The following is a 20,071-nucleotide window of genomic DNA, read 5'->3' as shown; positions in this document are numbered from 1 at the left end:
TTAAAAATTTAGCCAGGCATGGTGGCGCACACCTGTAGTCCCAGCTACTCAGGAGGTGGGAGGATCAGTTGAGCCCAGGAAGTCAAGGCTGCAGTGATCTATGATTGTACCACTGAACTCCAGCCTGGGTGACAGAGCCAAGACCCTGTGTCAAAAGAAAGGAAATGAAATGACTGAGCAGGTTCTCAGCCGTCCCACCCTGAGGTGCTCCAAGCCACACACGAGGCAACTGGGGTAGTAAAAATGCAGAGAGAAACCATAGAGCCAGCAACCATGGAAGAAATAGAGAAGTCTCCACTGTGGGCAAAAAGTTCATGGGCTGGGATTTTTTTTTTTTCTTTAAAATATTTTCTGGCCCGGTGTGGTAGCTCATGCCTGTAATTTCAGCACTTTGGGAGGCCAAGGTGGGCAGATTACTTGAGCCAAGGAGTTCAAGACCAGCCTGGGCAACATGGCAAAATCCCATCTCTACTAAAAATTTAAAAATTAGCCGGGTGTGGTGGCAGGCGCCTGTAATCCTAGCTGCTCGGGAGGTTGAGGCACGAGAATCACTTGAACCCGGAAGGCAGAGGTTGCAGTGAGCCAAGATCTCGCCACTGCACTCCAGCCTCAGCAATAGAGTGAGACTCTGTCTCAAAAATGAATTAATGATAATTAAATATTTACAACTATAATATTTACCCAAGTGTGGGGAACTTGGGAAATACAAAAATCCATCTGATTGTTGCAGCCATTCTGGAAACGACAACATTATAGAGCTGGAGAAGAGCTTAGCAGTCCCCAGGGGCAGGATTGTGGTGGAGGGATGGAAAGGGAATTTCTCTGTTGTAATGGACAATCTGTATCTTGATTGTGGTGGTGTTTGCACAAATCTATACGTGGGATAAAATTGCATAGGAGACCACACACACACCCACACCCACACACACACACACACACACACACCCCCACACCCACACCCACACCCACACCCACCCACACACCCACACACACACCCACACACCCCCACACACACCCACACACACACACACACACACACCCACACCCACACACACACACACCCACACACACACCCACACAAATGGATTCAGGTTTAAAAACATGATGAAAGGTGAGTACATTCTCTGGTCTAGTTAACAGAGACACCAATGTCGATGTCCTAGTTCACCATTAAGGAGGCTGGTTTTTGTTTTTGTTTTTTTGAGACAGGGTCCCACTCTGTCACCCAGGCTGGAGTGCAGTGGTACAATCTTGGCTCACTGTAGCCTCTGCCTTCCGAGTCCAAGTGATCATCCCAGCTCAGCCTCCTGAGTAGCTGGGACTACGGGCCCATGTCATCACGCCCAGCTAAAATTTTTTTGTATTTTTTGTAGAGATGGGGTCTCACTTTGTTGCCCAGGCTGGTCTCGAACTCCTGGGCTCAAGTGATCCTTCCACCTCAGCCTCCCAAAGTGCTGAGATTACAAGTGTGAGCCACCGCGCTGGCCCCTGCACTGTTTTTGCAGCTTCTTACGAGTCTCTAATTATTTCACAATAGAAGGTTTAAGAAAAGAAACGAGAAAGGAGCCCTCCTCTGCCTTTATTTCCCGCAGGAGCTGCCGGAGCACTGGACAAATACCAAGAAACTGGCCATTCAGGTGAAGCAGACCGTGGCACCACTCCAGGCCAACGAGGTCAGCATCCTGCGGCGGAAATGCCAGCAATTCGAGGTATTGTACCTAGGGCAGGGCGGCGGGATTTCCAGGGAGCAGTGTGGGGCTCACACAGGGCCCTGCGGCATACAGGGTGGGGCCACCCTTGGGGCAGGTGGCCGCCCCGTGACTCTCTGTACTTTGCACTCTCCTCTCGCAGCTCAAGCAGCATGAGTTCAGGGAGAGGTTCAGGCGCGAGGCCCCGTTCTCCTTCAGCGACCCCAACCCCTACAAGTCCCTGAATAAGGTATTTTTGCTCAAGGGTGAGCTCAGGGGGTAAGTCTGGGAACCCCACTGCTTTCTTTTCTCAAGTAGTTATTCTTTCAAGTCCAGAAACGTGGTCTCCGCAGGACTGACCTTGGGGCCATGCACGAGTGCTGTTATGTGTATGCATGCACATATGTGTGCGAGCACATGCATGGGTGTGTACGTGAACATGCAAACCGAGCAGCCCCCAGACCACAGGGTGTCCCTTCTGTGTCTTGCAGCTCAGAGCATGGCTCCAGGCCCACGGCTCAGGCCCCTTAACACCCTGTGTGACCCACAGTCCCTTAGCCTGGCTCCGCCCCCTAATCCCCACTCTGTTCACATTTAGCAGCTTCCTGTCCCCCAGGTTTAACACTCACCTGCCATCCCTCCCTGCCTCCTGCCTCTCCTGACCCACCACATCGGGCAGCAGCCAGGCTGCACTCGTGTTCCCACTCCGTTGCCACTGTCCAAGTTCATGGTCACGTCCAATGCACAAATTCACACAGCCCTGGACCTGGCAGCCCACTCAAGCTCAGGCCCAAGAGGCCCTTGTGGGCAGGAGCGTGTGGGGTGCTCAGGGCCCAGGGGGGCCTCTTGGGGCCCAGTGGGGCCTTTGTCAGTGCCTCTTTGCTCCCAGTACGGTGCCCAGGTACTGCTGGGCCAGCCCCACCTGCACCTCCGCCTCACAGGCTCTAGCAAATATGAACCCCAGGGTCCTCAGGGTTGCCCCACTCTTCCCCTCCCTGAGCTTCGGCTCTTTGGCCCCCAGCTCCAATCCGACCCTCCCTCATGGCCATTTCCTCATGTCGCATTCCTCCAGCCACGATGGAGATGCAGCCATTCTCTCCCTAGGGCCCTGGGCTGGGTTTTCTGGAAAGATTTGGGGTGAGGGGTGCCCCATGCCCATCCAAGGGGAGCTGTGGAGCTCCAGCAGGCGGTCCCTGCGTGTCCATGTGTGTGCACATGCTCCGAGCCCACCTTTGCCACAGCCTGCCTGTTACGTGTCCACGCAAACACACCCACTAACACCAGGTGCTACGACGGCCAGCTCAGTCATGGGATTTGAGAGGACACTGCGGATTTTTCCTCTTTGCTTATCTGAATTATCTCATTTTCAAAGCATTACTTAAGTCATTTTTAATAAGATAAAAATATAATATGAAAGTTGAAGAAATGCTGGGAAATCAGGAACTCTCAGGAGGAAATGAGGCATTTGTACCATGCCCACTGGGAGTCAGTCCCCACGCTGGGGTGGGTAGAGTTCACCCGCCCTGCCCTGCAGGTAGGACCCAGGAGGCCTTGGGGGATGGAGGGCTCTGTACTCCCTCCCAGTGGGACACCGTTGTATTGATACCTCCTCCTAGAAGGTTTATCAGGGAGGACACACTGGAGAGACGGGCAGAACGTCGGGGAGTGGGGTGGGGCGCGGCGCCGCTGAGGGTAGGCAGCCCTGCTGACGGCCCCCTCGCCGCCCCTAGCAACAAAAGAGCATCTCCGCCATGGAAGGTATCATGGAGGCGCTGTCCAAGTCCGGAGGCCTGTTTGAAGTCACCGTGCCAGACTACAAGCAGCTCAAGGCCTGCCACCGGGAGGTCCGCCTGCTGAAGGAGCTCTGGGACATGGTTGTCATGGTGAGTGCAGGGCACGCCGCGTGGGTGGGGCCTGGGGTTCTGCACGGAGCTGCCCCCAGAAACAAGAGGGCAGGCTCCAGGCACCCTTTGGTTGTAAGAATGTGACAACGAGGTTTCTAGTGTTGGGTGGAGGCATCCGAAGGGCCCTGAGATCACGAGGTGGGGTACCTCCACTAAAGCAGATATGTTCACCTCTCTCTGTATGTGGGTGGGGGCTCGCCTTCGACTGCCCCCTCTCTTTTTTCCCTCCCTTTGTCTTTTTCCTCCTCCTCTCATTCTCTCTCACCTCTCACCTCTTTTAAAGAAATTTTTTTAAGTAAGGAATACCACTTAGTCTGTTCAAGGTGCTCTAACAAAATCCCATAAACTGAGTGGCTCATAAACAACAAACATTTTATTCCTCACCGTTCTGGAGGCTGGGAAGTCCACGATCAAGGCAGATGTAATGTCTGGTGAGGACGCACTTTGTGGCTCATAGACAGCACCCTCTCACTGCATCCTCACACGGTGGAAAGGGAGCAGGCCGGGGCTGAGAAATCTCTCCAGGGTCCCTTTTATAAGAGCATGAATCAGGCCGGGTGTGGTGGCTCATGCCTGTAATCTCAGCACTTTGGGAGGCCGAGGCAGGTGGATCACCTGAGGTCAGAAGTTCGAGAACAGCCTAGCCAACATGATGAAACCCTGTCTTTACGAAAAATACGAAAATTAACTGGGCGTAGTGGTGTGCACCTCTAATCCCAGCTACTCAGGAAGCTGAGGTAGAAGAATTGCTTGAACCTGGGAAGCAGAGGCTGCAGTGAGCCAAGATCGCGCCACTGCACTCCAGCCTGGGTGATAGAGTGAGACTCCATCTCAAAAAATAAACACATAAATAAGAGCACAAATCACATTCCTGAGGGCCACGCCCCGATGACCTCATCACCTCCCAAAGGCCCTGCTTCCTAATACGAGGTAAGGATTTCAACAGAGGAATTTTGGGGGAAATATTCAGACCATCAGAGGCTCAATCTATGAGAAAGATTTTGTGGTTTCATTTGTATTTCCTACTGACTAATGATGCCAGCATATTTTCTTTTTTAAGAAGTATTTTTATTTATTTTTGAGACAAGGTCCTGCTCTGTCACCCAGGCTGGGGGTGCAGTGGCACGATCTCAGCTGACTGCAACCTCTGCCTCCTGGGCTCAAGCAATCCTCCTGCCTCAGCCTCGCTAGTAACTGGGACTACAGGCTTGTGCCACTGCGTCTAGCTAATTTTTACACTTCTATGTAGAGATGGAATCTTGCTGTGTTGCCCAGGCTGGTCTCGAACTTCTGGGCTCAAGCGATCCATCCGTCTCATCCTTCAAAAGTGCTGGTATTACAGGCATCAGCCTCCAGTATCTTCTCATGGGCTTATTTGACGTCTATATATCCTCCTTGGTGAACTGCATATTCATGTCTTTTGTCCATTTTCTAGTTGACTTTTTTTTCTAATTGACTTTTTTTAAGTTTATTTTTAATCCAGTTATTCATATAAAGTCCCTTGTAAAAATAAAATACAATAAAAACAAACTGAAAAGGAGGGACAGGGTAAAACTGAAAAAGGAGGCCAGGCGGGGTGGCTCACGCCTGTAATCCCAGCACTTTGGGAGGCCAAGGCAGGTGGATCACCTGAAGCCAGGAGTTCAAGAGCAGCCTGGCCAACATGGTGAAACCCCGTCTCTACTAAAAATACAAAAATTAGTTGGGCATGGTGGCGGGTGCCTGTAATCTCAGCTACTCAGGGGGCAGAGGTTGCAGTGAGCCAAGATCTCGCCATCACACTCCAGCCTGGGGGACAGAGTGAGACTCCGTCTCAAATAAACAGATAAGAAAAAGGAGGCTGAGTGTAGTGGCTCATGCCTATAATCCCAGCACTTTGGAAGGCTGAGGCAGGTGGATCACTTGAGTTCAGGAGTTCAAGACCAGCCTGGGCAATATAGCAAGACCCCTGTTTCTACTAAAAATACAAAAAATTAGCTGGGCGTGGTGGTGTGCACTTGTGATCCCGGCTACTCAGGAGGCTGAGGTGAGAGGATCACTTGAGCCCAGGAGGTGGAGGCTACAGTGAGCTATGATGGTGCCACTGCACTCCAGCCTGGGCTATAAGAGTGAAACCCTATCTCAAAAAACAAAAAAAAAAAAAAAAAAGAAAAAGGAAAGAAAGGAAGAATTTAATGCTTTTCCTCGGTGTCTTCCTTGGTCTCCTCTTTAGTAAAAGAGCTTCCAGCTTTTCCACCACTTTTTCGGCATTATTGTTTTTGCCCGGTCCTTTCTTTTGTCTCTCTTTGATGTCTTTTTTGCATTCTCTGAACTTTGGAATTTCCGTGCATGCTCAGCATTCAGGAAGCGGCCGGCCAGCAGCTCTGGCCTGGGCACCCATGGGTGAAGTCGGCGTGGGTGTTGCAGACCCAGGCACGGTGGCTGACTGCGTTGGGCTTCAGCTCCATCATGGGCGTGACTTTGGGGCTGGCAGATCTTCAGGGTCTTGTCCCTCCTCGTGAGGCCCCTTTCTCCTTGTGCTTCAGGAGCTTGACATTGCCAGTGCCTCCACCCTTCCATTCCGGAAGATGTTCCCTGAAACAAATCAGAATAGTTTCACTCACATATTAAAAAGTCCCTCTTCCTCTTCCTCTAGCATTTTAATTTCTTGCTCAGGAATAGAAACTATTGGCTCATACTGAGGGTCCTGGTTGGACTTGTCTGCATTCTCAGTGGAGGTACTGTGGTTCTCGTGAGCATCCTTGGTAGCCGCCATGGTGGCCGTGGCTCGGCTCAGCTGGGATGGGTTCTCCACAGCCACTGGGAGCTCCTTCCCTCTGCAGCCAGCACCTTCCTCCCGCCTGGCAACCAAAACTAAGTTTTTTACTGTTAAATTTTGAGCGTTCTTTATATGTTCTAGAATCTAGCTATTTGTCAGGTTGTGATTGCAAGTAATTTCTCCTAGTCTGTAACTTGTCCTTTTGTTCTCTTAACAAGGTATTTCGCTGAGCAAGAGTTTTAGCATAATTTTGGTTTTTCTGAGGCGGAGTCTCGCTCTGTCGCCCAGGCTGAAGTACAGTGGCACCATCTCAGCTCACCGCAATCTCTGTCTCCTGGGTTCAAGGATTCTCTTGCCTCAGCCTCCCGAGCAGCTGGGATTACAGGCGCACGCCACCACACTTGGCTAATTTTTGTATTTTTAGGAGAGATGGGGTTTCATCATGTTGACCAGGCTGGTCTCCAATTCCTGAGCTCAGGCAATCTGCCCGCCTTGGCCTCCCAAAGTGCTAGGATTACAGGCGTGAGCCACCATGCCCGGCCAGTTTTAGTATAATCTTTAAAGTTTTTAATATGAAACTTGGATATAATCCATTTTATCAATTTTTCTTTCATAGATTATGAACTCTTTTCCTAGATCCAAGATTTTCTCCTATGCTTTTATTTTATAGTTTTCTTCTTTCTGTTTGTCTATGAGCCATTTTGAGTTAATTTTTTATATAAGGAGTGAGGTTTATTGGGTTGAGTTTCATTTATTATTTTTGTTTATGGATATCTAATTGCTCCAGCACTGTTTGTAGACAAGTCGGTCCCTCCATTAAAAAAAAAAAAAATTTTTTTTTTTCTTTGAGATGGAGTGTCGCTCTTGTCACCCAGGCTGGAGTGCTGGGTGCGATCTTGGCTCACTGCAACCTCCACCTCCCCGGTTCAAGCGATTCTCCTGCCTCAGCCTCCTGAGTAGCTGGGATTACAGACACGCACCACTCCACCCAGCTAATTTTTGTATTTTTAGTAGAGATGGAGTTTCGCCATGTTGGCCAGGCTGGTCTTGAACTCATGACCTCAAGTGATCCACCTGCCTCAGCCTCCCAAAGTACTAGGATTACAGGCGTGCGATCCACCTGCCTCTGCCTCCCAAAGTACTAGGATTACAGGCGTGAGCCACAGCACCTGGCCCCACTCCATTTAATTTATTTTGCATCTTTGTCAAAAGTCAGTTGGGCACCTTAGACTGCTGCTGTTAATGGGTTCTGTGTTCTGTACCATTGGTCTTTGTGTCTGTCCCTCCATGATACTGCAGTCTTGATTCCTAGAGCAATCTAGTAAGGTTTGTTATCAGAGCGATTCCTCCCACTTTATCCTTTTTTGTCAAGATTGGTTTGCTCTTCTAGGACCTGTACTTTTCCATATAAATTTTAGAATAAGCTTGTTATGCTTATAAAAAAATAAAACCTTATTGGAGGTTTTATAGGAATTGCATTAAAACTATTAATCAATTTGGAGAGAACTGACATGTTGACTCTGTCTCTCAGTCTATAACATAGTGTATCTCTCCATTTATTTGGCTCTTCTTTGATTTTTTTGTGATTTCATTTTGTTATAGCATTTAAGATCCTATACGTGTTTTGTTACATTTATACCTCATATGTCTTTCCTTTTCTTTTGAGAAGTGATTGTATTAATAAGTGGCATTGCATCTTAAATTTTGGTTTGCACATGTTTGTTTGGGTATATACAAATGTGAATAATTTTTGTGTGTTTGTTTTTATCTTGTGGCCTTGCTAAACTCACTTACTAGTTCTAGGATGGCTTTTTTAGACTCCTGAGGGATTTTGTACATAGACAATAATATCTTCTGCAAATAGGAACAGTTTTATTTTTCCTTTCCATTCTGTATGTCTTTTACTTCTCTTTCTTGCCATATTGCAGTGGCCTGAACTTCCAGTACTCTGTTGAATAAGAGTGGTGAGTTCACACATCCTTGAATTGTTCCCAGTCTAAGAGAAAACCACTTTGCCATTATGTATATTAGCTGTAAGTTTTCAAATTGAAATTCTATTCCTTTTTTTTTTAATTCATCATGAACAGGTGTTAGATCTTGTCAAATTTTTTTGTGTTTACTGATATGATTGATTTTTGTTTAGTCTGCTAAGATAGTGGATTACGTTGACTTTTTTTTTTCTTGAAACACAGTTTCATTCTATCTGTCGCTCAGACCTGGAGTGCAGTGGTGTGATTTTGGCTCACTGCAACCTCTGCCTCCTGGGCTCAAGCGATTCTCCCACCTCAGCCTCCTGAGTAGCTGGGATTACAGACGCCCACCACCACACCCAGCTAATTTTTTGTATTTTTAATAGAGACGGGGTTTCACCATATTGGTCAGGCTGGTCTCGAACTCCTGACCTCAGGTGATCCACCCACCTCAGCCTCCCAAAGTGCTGGGATTACAGGCGTGAGCCACCGCGCCCGGCCATTTCTATGAGATTTTCAGTTACAAATTCAGTTTCTTTAATGGCCATATAGGCTTGTTCATGTTGGTCTGTTTCAAATTTGTGAAAATCTTGGTAGTGAATTTTGGTAGCTTGTGGTTTTTGAGGAATTGGTTTATTTCTTCTAAATTGTTTAATTCAAGCAAGCATAAAGTTGTTTATACTAGTTCCATACTATCCTCTAAATGGCTGCAAGCTCAGCAGTGGTATCTTCTCTTTCATTCCTAGTATTGGTGACTTATGTCTTCACTCTTTTCATCTTTGTCGGTCATAATAGAGGTTTATAAACTTTATTGATTTTTCAAAGAACAAGATTTTTGTTTAATTTTTGTGTTGTTTTGTTTTAAATTTCATCAGTTTCTGATCTTTATTATTTTGTTCCTTCCTTTGCTTTGGGTTTATCTTGCTCATTTTCTAGTTTATTGAGGTAGAAACTTAGATTATTGATTTGAGACCTTTTCTCTTTTCTAAAGGAAACACTTAGTGCTATAAAATTTCCCTCTCTACAATAGCTGTGTCCCACATATTTTGATATTACATTCAGCTCTGTGTGTTTTTTAATTTCTTTTGAGGCTTCCTCTTTGACCCATGGATGATTTAGAAGTATATTTTACATTTCTTTTTTTTGTTTGTTTGTTTGTTTGAGATGGAGTCTTGCTGTTTTGCCCAGGCCAGACTGCAGTGGCGCGATCTCGGCTCACTGTAAGCTCCGCCTCCTGGGTTCACGCCATTCTCCTGCCTCAGCCTCCCGAGTGTCTGGGACTACAGGTGTCCGCCACCACGCCTGGCTAATTTTTTGTATTTTTAGTAGAGACGGGGTTTCACCATGTTAGCCAGGATGGTCTCGATCTCCTGACTTCGTGATCCGCCTGCTTCGGCTTCCCAAAGTGCTGGGATTACAGGCATGAGCCACCGCGCCTGGCCTATATTTTAAATTTCTAAGTGTTTAGAGATTTTCCTGTTTCCTTTCTATTATTGATATCTAGTTTGATTCCATTATGGTCAAAGAACACACTGTATATAACTTTCATTATTTTAAATGTATTAAGCTTTATTTTATGGATCAGGATACAGTCTGTCTGGGGGAATGTCCCACGGGCACTTGAACAGAATGCGTATTCTGCTTTTGTTGGGCAGAGTGTTTTATACGTGTCAATTAGATCCTGTCGGTTGGTTGTGTTGTTCTGTCCTTTTATAGTCTTGCTAATTTTCTGTCTAGCAATTCCATAAACTGCTGAGAGTGGGGTGTTGAAATCTCTCCAACTATAATTATAGATGTGTTTATTTCTCCTTTCAGCTCGATCAGTTTTTGCTTTGTGTATTTCGAGGCTCTGTTGCTTGGTGTGTACAGATTTGGGATTATTGTCTTCTTATAGGTTGACCCTTTTTCCCCTTATATAATGTTCCTTTTGTCTCTAGGAATTTTCTTTGCTCTAAAGTTGGCTTTATCTGATACTAGTATAGCTGCTTCTGTTTTTTCTATTGTTTTTGACTAGTGTTCGTCCTGATAGATCTTTTTCCATTTTTAAATTTTCAAGCTACCTATATTTTTGTATTTGAACTTGAGTTTCTTATATACAGCATATGATTGGGTCATGTTTTTTCATCCACTCTGCCAGTCTCTGGCTTTTAATAGATCTATTTAGACCATTTTGCATTTAAGGTAATTATCGTCATGTTACAGCCTATGTCTGCCATTTTGTTTTCTGTTTGTTCCCTTTGTTTCTCATTCCTCTGACTCTCTTTTATTTTAACATTTTTAGGATCCATCCTGATTTATTTAGAGTGATTCTGAACATAGCGCTTTATATAGTTTTCTTAGTGGCTGTTTGACAGTCACTGATGTCAACATTTTATCACTTTTGAGTGTAGAAATCTTACTTCCATTTAGATCTCTTTGCCCTCACCTCTGCCCCTCTTAACTATAACATAACTGTCTTAAGTATTTCCTCAATATATGAGCAATCTTCCATGATCTTGTTTGTTGTGATATCTCCAAGCTTTTTCAGTTGTAAGAGGGAGAAGCTGGAAGTAGCAGGGCTGCTCCATCTTGGCAGAAATGAAAGAACTAACAACTATTTAAACAAAGCCAGCAGGCCTTTTGTTTGGGTCAGATGCTAAGACAGCCCTGAGGAAATGGGAATTTGGGTAGGTTGTGGAGGGGGTGATATTCAGGGAGAAGAAGAGGCAATTCGGGAGCCTGGGAATTTACCAAACAAGGACAGTCTGGATCATGTCTCTGTAGGCTGCTATGTGGCCTCCTAGGCAGCAGAAAGATAAGGACAGGCCAAGTCTCGGTGTGTGAAGGGAGGCTGGACTCCAAGCACAGGGCCTCTTTTTCCCAAGTATTCTTTTGTGTGTGTGTATATGTTGGTTTCTGCCATTCTGTCTCCTCTTCACTCATCTGTTTTAAAAAATAGTTGAACTCTTTCCTCTTTTACTTTTTTGAATGAACTTTTTTCAAATCCGGCCTGGTGTGGTGGCTCACGCCTGTAATCCCTGCACTTTGGGAGGCCAAGGTGGGCGGATCACTTGAGGCCGGGAGTTTGAGACCAGTCTGGCCAACATGGCGAAACCCCATCTCTACTAAAAATATAAAAATTAGCTGGGTGTGGTGATATGTGCCTGTAGTCCCAGCTACTGGGGAGGCTGAGGCAGGAGGATCACTTGAACCCAGGAGGTGGAGGTTGCGGTGAGCTGAGATCATGTCACTGTACTCCAGCCTGGGCGATAGAGTGAGTGAGACTCTGTCTCAAACACAAAAGAATAATTTGTCAAATCTTCCTCCCCTCCAAAAGGAAGCTATTATGACTTTAAATGGAATTGAATTAACTCATTTGAGGAAAATTAATCTCTTGGCAGTATTCCATGTTCCCATACAAGAGCGTGCTCTGTCTCTTCTTTTATTTAATTTTTAAAATACATTATAGTAAATGTCTTCTTGCTGACCGTACTGAGTCTGCATATTTCTTACACAGGGGGGAGAAACGTTTTTAGAGACACAGGCTTTATTACAGCCAGGCCTTAACAGAAGGTACGGATTGAAGGCCTCTTGATACTTTTTCAATAATTAACTGATTTTGAGTCTCTCCCTGTCCTTTTTTTTGTTTTTTTTTTTTTTGAGACAGAGTCTCGCTCTGTGGCCCAGGCTGGAGTGCAGTGACATGATGTCCACTCGCTGCAACCTCTGCCTCCCGGGTTCAAGTGATTCTCCTGCCTCAGCCTCCCCAGTAGCTGAGATTACAGGCACCTGCCATCACGCCCGGCTAATTTTTGTATTTTTTTTTTTTTAGTAGAGATGGGGTTTCACCATGTTGGTCAGGCTGGTCTCGAACTCCTGACCTCAGGTGATCCACCCGCCTTGGGCTCCCAAAGTGCTGGGATTGCAGGCGTGAGCTGCCGCGCCCGGCCTCAAGTTTCTTTTACATGAGTGGCATTACAGAACGTAGCAGGCATCTGAGAGAATGGGATATACGCTTTCCCACGACAAAAAATTGTTTGCGTAGACGGGAGAATAAAGTCCACATTTCCCAGGAGATGACAGCATTTGCAGTCAGGATAATTCAAGAAAAACTATCCAAAACACACTAGCCAAGACATTTTATGATAATAGGATGCAGGGTAATCTCGAACCTGCCAGAAAAAGCCATCAACTCCTGTGTAGATTAAAGTTTCAAATCATCGTATCTTCAAGGCAAACATCTTGTAAACACCCCCAGTTTTTACTTTCTCAAGCACGGATGTTTCTCAAGTCCAGATCTTCTCACTGTAAATGCCCGTGTCAACAATCTCTCATTCCCTCAATGACTAGCAGTTTCCAGCTTCACAGCCATTTTCATGTTTATACTGTTGGTGGGGTTATTCCTGGGTAGTTTGTATATTCTGTTTCATATTGTTGTGAATGAAGTTTCTTCTGTTGTCTTTTTACCAGTCAGTGGAAGCTGCGTTACTGTGCAGTAACAACCCCACACATGTCTGTACTGAACAAAAGTGTATTTCTCATTCATGCAAAGTGCATGCTGTAGTTCCAAGCAGTTGTTTCCTGGGAAGCTACCTGCCAAGGACTGGTTCCACAGCGCAGGCTGTGTTTCAGCGATGCCCCTTCGTGATTGCCAAGGCAGGCAAGGGGAATGCCAAGCTGGGTATTGTCAGGCATCACTCACCTTTCCTTGGCGAAGGCAAGCTACGTGGACATACTGAGAAGTGAGAGAAAACTGGGTCCTGGCCAGCAACAGCAGGGCCCTAACACAGGCTTTTGCTAAAATGCCTCTTAACTGCTAACTTTTATTTTTATTTATTTATTTTTGAGACGGAGTCTCACTCTGTCACCCAGGCCGAAGTGCAGTGGCATGATCTCGGCTCACTGCAGCCCTCGTCTCCCAGAATCAAGTGATTCTCCTGTCTCAGCCTCCCAAGTAGCTGGGATTACAGGTGCGTACCACCACACCCAGCTGATTTTTGTATTTTTAGTACAGACGGGGTTTCACCATGTTGGTCAGGCTGGTCTCGAACTCCTGACCTCAGGTAATCTGCTCACCTCGGCCTCCCAAAGTACTGGGGTTATAGGTGTGAGCCACCGTGCCCGGCCAACTGTTAACTTTTAAATCTTACCTTTTGTGATGCCACAGTTGTTTTTTCTTGTATCTAATCACTTTACTGATCTCAGGTATTAGTTCTAAATATTCCTCACTGGGCTTTGCTCCCTGCAAGTAAGTGCAGAAAGGTAAGAGGGTTTTCTTCCTGAATCCTCCTTGACGAGAGTGGAAGGAGAAACGGGACGTTTTTGTTTCAGGTAAATACCAGCATCGAGGACTGGAAGACCACCAAGTGGAAAGATATCAACGTTGAGCAGATGGACATAGATTGTAAGAAGTTTGCCAAGGACATGAGGTCTTTGGACAAGGAGATGAAAACCTGGGATGCCTTCGTGGGGCTCGACAACACCGTGAAAAACATGATCACATCCCTGCGTGCCGTGAGCGAGCTGCAGAACCCTGCCATTCGGGAACGCCACTGGCAGCAGCTCATGCAGGCCACCCAGGTACCATGCGCCATGGCGGGTGGAGGGGACCGCCCCTGGCGGCCAGCCCTGCTGCAGGATGGGCTGGCCTGAGCTGCCTAGCCAAGGTGTTCAGGGCCCAATGTGGGCAGGGCTGGCTTTGTGCACAAGAGACCTGTGCAGTCACACAGGGCTCCATGCTGGTTGGGGGTGGTGGGGCAGGCTCCGTTTACCATCTCAACTTCACCATCTCAAAATTCTTCATAATTTTCTTTCTTTTTTTTTTTTTTTTTTGAGACGGAGTCTTGCTCTGTCACCAGGTTGGAGTGCAGTGGCGCAATCTTGGCTCACTGCAACCTCCGCCTCCCAAGTTCAAGCAATTCTTCTGCCTCAGCCTCCCAAGTAGCTGGGACCACAGGCACCCACCACTACACCCAGTTAATTTTTGTATTTTTAGTAGAAACGGGGTTTCACCATATTGGCCAGGCTGGTCTCGAACTCCTGACCTCATGATCCGCATGCCTCAGCCTCCCAAAGTGCTGGGATTACAGGCATGAGCCACCGCGCCAGCCAATTCTTAGTAATTTTTGAACAGGAGTTCCCTCATTTCCATTTTGCACTGAGCCCTGCAAATTAGGTAGGCAGTTCTGGTTGTAGGTTGCATGTTCATAAGGCTCAGGAAGTTTGGGGCAAATGAACAGCTTCACTGGGGTCCTCATGACCCCAGGAACTCAGAGTCTTAGCAACTGAATCTTTCCAGGAATATCCCACAGTACTGCCAGGCACTGGCCTTGACACCTGCAGAAGGCTAACAGGAACACTCCCCTCTCTCAGCCAACACTGAAAAAAATGACTTTAAGCAGCTACTCTGCAGATGCCCCACCTAGCTGCAAAGGATACAGAGAGAAAGGAGACATGGCCCCTGCTCTCAAGGAAGCAAAGAAATAATAGTACTGGCAATTGCAGCAGAGAAAAAAATTATTTTTCCATCTATCCATCTTAGGTTGCCTGGCTGGGGCTCCTGTAAATTAGACCGATGAGAGACAGATTAACTAGAGGAAAGCCGGGCACGGTGGCTCATGCCTGTAATCCCAGCACCTTGGGAGGCCGAGGTGGGTGGATCACTTGAGGCCAGGAGTTTGAGACCAGCCTGGCCAACATGGCAAAACCCCATCCCTACTAAAAATACAAAAATCAGCCAAGTGTAGTAGCGCACACCTGTAGTCCCAGCTACTTGAGTGGCTGAGGCAGGAGAATCGCTTGAACCTGGGAGGTGGAGGTTGCAGTGAGCCGAGATCATGCCACTGCACTCTAGCCTGGGTGACAGAGTGAAACTCTGTCTCTAACAAAATAGGAAAAGACCAGGAAAGAGAAGGGGATTCTCTACAGAATGTAGATTTCCCCTACAAGAGACAGCTTTGCAGGACTATCAAACTATGTCAAAGAAAGATATTTTGGGGTAAAATATTGTGATTTCTTTCAGGGCCTGCTATCTGTCATGTGATGTATCATGTTGCTACAAACATTCCGTTTGGTCAGTCTTAGGATCTCTGTGTTGATGTTAATGCTGGTCAGCTGTGCCTGAATCCCAAAGGGAAGGGGATATAATGAGGCCTGTCCCCCAACCCCCTTCCCATCATGGCCTGAACTCGTTTTTCAGGTTTACTTTGGAATGCCCCTAGCAGAGACAGGGGTTCATTCAATTTGTTCGGGGGCTTAGGATTTTATTTTTGTTTTACAGCAGGATGAGGTGAGCTTCAGCAAGGTGCGTTGTGTAGATTCCTCTCCTTCCTCTGGGCTGATAAGGGGCTAAAGCTGTCTCCATCAATTTTATTTTTTTTTGGAGATGGAGTCTCACTCTGTCGCCCAGGCTGGAGTGCAGTGTCACGATCTCGGCTCGCTGAAACCTCTACCTCCCAGGTTCAAGTGATTCTCCTGATTCAGCCTCCCAAGTAGTTGGGATTATAGGCACAGGCCACCATGCCTGGCTAATTTTTTGTATTTTTAGTAAAGACAGGGGTTTCACTTTGGCCAAGCTGGTCTCAAACTCCTGACCTCAGGTGATCTGCCAGCCTTGGCCTCCCAAAGTGCAGGGATTACAGGCATGAGCCACCGCACCTGGTCTCTATTGATTAACTTCTATCATTCTTGGTAGAGGGGGCGGTGGGACTCCTTGGCAAATTTATTTCCTGCTTGTAGGCAAGTAGGGGGAGGGCAGAGAGCTTCTCTTGTATCTGCTTCTTCTCAACTGCCTTCAGCTCAAAACAACCCTTAAGCCAAAGTGGCATATTTTGGTGGCAAATTCTGCCAACCTTCGTGATCAGGTTTGAATGCCAAGTGCAGGAGCTATTCAGTGATGATCCCAAGACCTAGAGGAGGGTGCCACTTTCAAGGGGTGGGAAGGGAAGAAAAAGCTCTGAGTGAGTGTGAAATTTGGCTTGGGCCTTGGGAGTGAGAACTGTGAAGACAAGCAGAAAGGCTGGGACAGGGCTCGGCATGAAAGAATGCAAGAACAACGGCGAGAACATACCCCAAGGACCAAGGGCAGCGTGGCCCAAAGCCTGCACAGTGGCAATGCTTAGCCCACGGCTTCCCAAGAGATCCCTACCTATGCAGGAAGTAGAAGAATGGGGACAAATGGTTCCCTCCATCTCTCATTAGGTCCCGGCCAGCCCAGGAGGGTGCCCACCTAGGAGAAGTGTTAGAGGCTTCCGCTCCGCCCCCACCACACTGTCCAGGGCCCTTCTGCTGCTCCCTAGGCCAAAGGAAGGAAAAGCAAACCCAGCTATGCAGGCCACCCTGAGGGCACAGGGGCACGCACTTGCTCCCCAGGGATTTGCGTGTCCGGGTGTCTGGGAGCCAGCCCCTGGGTGTGCCTCTCAAGTGTTGAGACAAAAGATTTCCCAGATGCCTGGTAACAGGCTCATGTGCCCCTTCTGGGTGCCCTGGGAGAGACGCTTGGGCAGTGATAAACAGCCAGCTAAATATCTCCATGAAAGGAGCTGGGCACAGCTGAGGTCTTGGTAAGCCTTGGGCACATATGTCCCCAAATGTGATTAGAGAGATGCAAGGTTCCATCTGTTGGTTAAAATTCCATGGTGGGCTCAGAATCGGTGCTCAGAAACATCTGACTATGTGACACCAAAAAGAATATTAGACAAGGGACATGGAAGCAATTTGGGAAGTGGGTGGCACTAGGCAAGTACCTGGTATGTTGGTACTAGAGTAACGGTGATTTGGTACTGGAGTAACGGTGATTTGGTACTGGAGTAACGGTGATTTGGTACTAGAGTAACAGTACCTGTGATTCGGCCACCGCCACAGAGTGCTTTGCCTATTGTGAACGCGGCAGCTGCCGAAGGTGGTGGATTCACTTCCTGGGGCTGCCATGACAAAGGACCACAAACCCAGAGGCTTAAAACAGCAGATCTAGCCAGGGGTGCGGTGGCTCATGCCTGTAATCCCAGCACTTTCGGAGGCTGAGGCAGGTGGATCATCTGAGTTCAGGAGTTTGAGACCAGCCTGTCCAACTTGGTGAAACCCCATCTCTACTAAAAATACAAAAATTAGCTGCACGTGGTGGTACGTGCCTGTAATCCCAGCTACTTGGGAGGCTGAGGCAGGAGAATCGCTTGAACCCGGGAGGTGGAGGTTCCAGTGAGCCAAGATGCACTCCAGCCCAGGTGACAAAGGGAGACTCTGTCTCAAAAGAAAGAAAGAAAACAGACCTGTGTTTTCTCACAGTGCTGGAGGCCAGGACTCTGAAATCAGGGTGTCAGCAGGCTGCACTCCTTCTAGAGGCTCCGGGGGAAGGTCCTTCCTGCCTCCTCCAGCTTCTGGGGGCTGCAGGCATTCCTTGGCCTGTGGCTGCATCATGCCCATCTCTGCCTCGGTCACAAGGCCCTCTTTCCTGTGTGACTCAGATCTCCCTCTCCTTCCTGTCTTGAGGACACTTGGCCCTGGATTTATATCTCACTGGAAAATCCAGGATGAACTCATCTCAAGATCCTTAGTATCTGCAAAGACCCTATTTCCAAATAAGGTGACATGCGAAGGTTCTGGGTGGATGTGAATTTTGAGGGGGCCGCAATTCCGCCCAGTGCAGGTGGGTTCTGCTCTTATGCGGTTTTACAGGGAAGGAAGGTGAGGCTTGGAGAAGTCACTTCCTCAAGTCCCAGAGCTGAAAAAGGGACAGCAGAGCTCGCCTCCCTCCCTCCAGCAGCCCGGGATCGCGCCCCGGCAATGGCTCTCCATGAAGGATGATGATGTCTGCCCACTGCAGAGTGCACATGACCTGAAATGAATCCTGCCTGAATTTTTTCCCTTAGGTGAAATTTAAAATGTCAGAAGAGACGACCCTGGCGGATTTACTGCAGCTGAACCTCCACAGTTATGAGGATGAGGTCCGCAACATCGTGGACAAGGCCGTGAAGGAGTCGGGCATGGAAAAGGTAGGCCGTGCTGGCGGCGCTGTCTGTGCCACGTGGGATCAGCCTGAAACTGCACCCGCCCCCCGGCACTGAGAGCACCCAGAGGGGTCCTGCAGCCCCATCGCACTCACAGGAAGTCTGGGGGGCCTTTCTTACACAACCTGTGACAAATCTTAAAAAATACTTCTGGAATCTATTTGTTTGTGCAGCGCACCAGCATGGCACATGTATACATATGTAACTTACCTGCACATTGCGCACATGTACCATAAAACCTAAAGTATAATAATAATAATAGTTAAATAAATTAAAAAATAAATAAATAAATAAATAAATTTAAAAAAATTAGCTGAGGACCGGGCGTGGTGGCTCATGCCTGTAATCCCAACACTTTGGGAGGCCAAGGTGGGTGGATCACAAGATCAGGAGATTGAGACCAGCCTGGCCAACATGGTGAAACCCCGTCTTTACTAAAAATACAAAAATTAGCCAGGCGTGGTGGCGCATGCCTGTAATCCCAGCGCTTTGGGAGGCTGAGGCAGGAGAATCGCTTGAACCTGGGAGGTAGAAGTTGCAGTGAGCTGAGATCGCGCCACTGCACTCTAGTCTGGGTGACAAAGTGAGACTCCATCTCAAAAAAAAAAAAAAACAGTTAGCTGGGCACATGGTAACACACACTTGTAGTCCCAGCTACTTGGGAGGCTGAAGTGGGAGGATCAGTTGAGCTCAGGAGATGGAGGCTGCAGTGAGCTGTGATCATGCTGCTGCACTCCAGCCTGGGCTGGACCCTGTCCCTAAAAAAAATTATAAAATAATTTTTAAAAAATAAAAATAAAAAATAGAATTAACAAATTTTAGAATATTTTCATCACCTCAAAAAGAAACCCATATCCTTTAGCCATCATCCCCTACCCCTTTCCTCTCACGTGTCCCCATCTCCAGCTCTAGGCAACCACTAATCCACTTTCCACCTCTATAGACCCCCCTCTTCCACACTTTCATAGGAATGGCATCATAGGTAGAGGAGGCAACATTGTCACTCTATGCTTTGTAGGTTTTTTCCCAGTTGGGTCTGAGAATTCCATTGACGTAAGACAGATCAAGAGGAGAAAAGGATGCAAATTATTTAATCCAAGTTTTCTGTGGTATGGGAGGAAAGGAAGACTCCAAAACGCAGTTAGAGTTGAACACTTAAGTACTGAGTTGCAGAAAGCGTAAGTTGTAGAAAAGTAATCTGTGTGAGAGGCTGGAAGGTGAGAGCTATTCTAAAAAGGTCTGAGCGGACAGGATTCTTTCCACCTCCACTTCCCATCCTAGTGATGAGAATGATCGTTTCATTCTGGTTCCAGAAAAGCATCATTCACCTGGGAATTGCATCTCCTGCTTCCCAGGAACAGCATGAGGCTCAGAGAGAGAGTCCTGCATCTGCTGCCCTTCAAGTGCCTCTGACTCAAAATCATCAGTTGCAGGATGGCATATTTTGGGGTGGCACGTTCTGAGCTCCTTCGCATGCACTATGTGGTCCGTGCGTGCGTCTTCTTTCACTCAGCCTAAGGTCTTCAGGTTTATCCGCGTTGTGGCAGGTGTCTGTACCTCATTCCTTTAGTGGCTTATGTTCCATTATATGGACAGAGATCACATGCATCCATCATTGGGGGATGAAGGTTCGGGTTGGATCTGTCTTTGGCTCCTGTGAATACATTGGTTTGAGCCTTTTTGCTTTCTAATCATGGAGCTTCAGTCTATGTCCTGGAAACTCTGGGTCCTGCCTGAGCTTTGCATGCCAAATGCTCAGTGACCTTAT

The 20,071-nt window shown here is 47.4% G+C and overlaps 1 protein-coding gene and 1 pseudogene across 1 annotated transcript in view; one reads left to right on the top strand and one right to left on the bottom strand.

Moving 5' to 3' along the window:
• The window catches only part of DNAH17 (dynein axonemal heavy chain 17), a 156,276-nt gene that overhangs the window by 52,526 nt on the left and 83,679 nt on the right, over nt 1–20,071 (top strand). Inside the window, exons 23-27 of the mRNA XM_063718301.1 lie at nt 1,593–1,709; nt 1,852–1,938; nt 3,419–3,571; nt 13,631–13,879; nt 18,166–18,288. Of these exons, the coding sequence (XP_063574371.1) occupies nt 1,593–1,709; nt 1,852–1,938; nt 3,419–3,571; nt 13,631–13,879; nt 18,166–18,288 (729 nt within the window). The remainder of the gene's footprint in view (nt 1–1,592; nt 1,710–1,851; nt 1,939–3,418; nt 3,572–13,630; nt 13,880–18,165; nt 18,289–20,071) is intronic.
• On the bottom strand, nt 5,764–6,347 carry LOC100450922 (ran-specific GTPase-activating protein-like; annotated as a pseudogene).

This window comes from Pongo abelii, chromosome 19 (assembly GCF_028885655.2).
Source record: "Pongo abelii isolate AG06213 chromosome 19, NHGRI_mPonAbe1-v2.0_pri, whole genome shotgun sequence".
In the NCBI taxonomy this organism is placed as follows: domain Eukaryota; kingdom Metazoa; phylum Chordata; class Mammalia; order Primates; family Hominidae; genus Pongo; species Pongo abelii.
The sequence above is the reverse complement of the archived record's forward strand: the minus strand, read 5'-3'. Positions and strand labels throughout refer to the sequence as shown.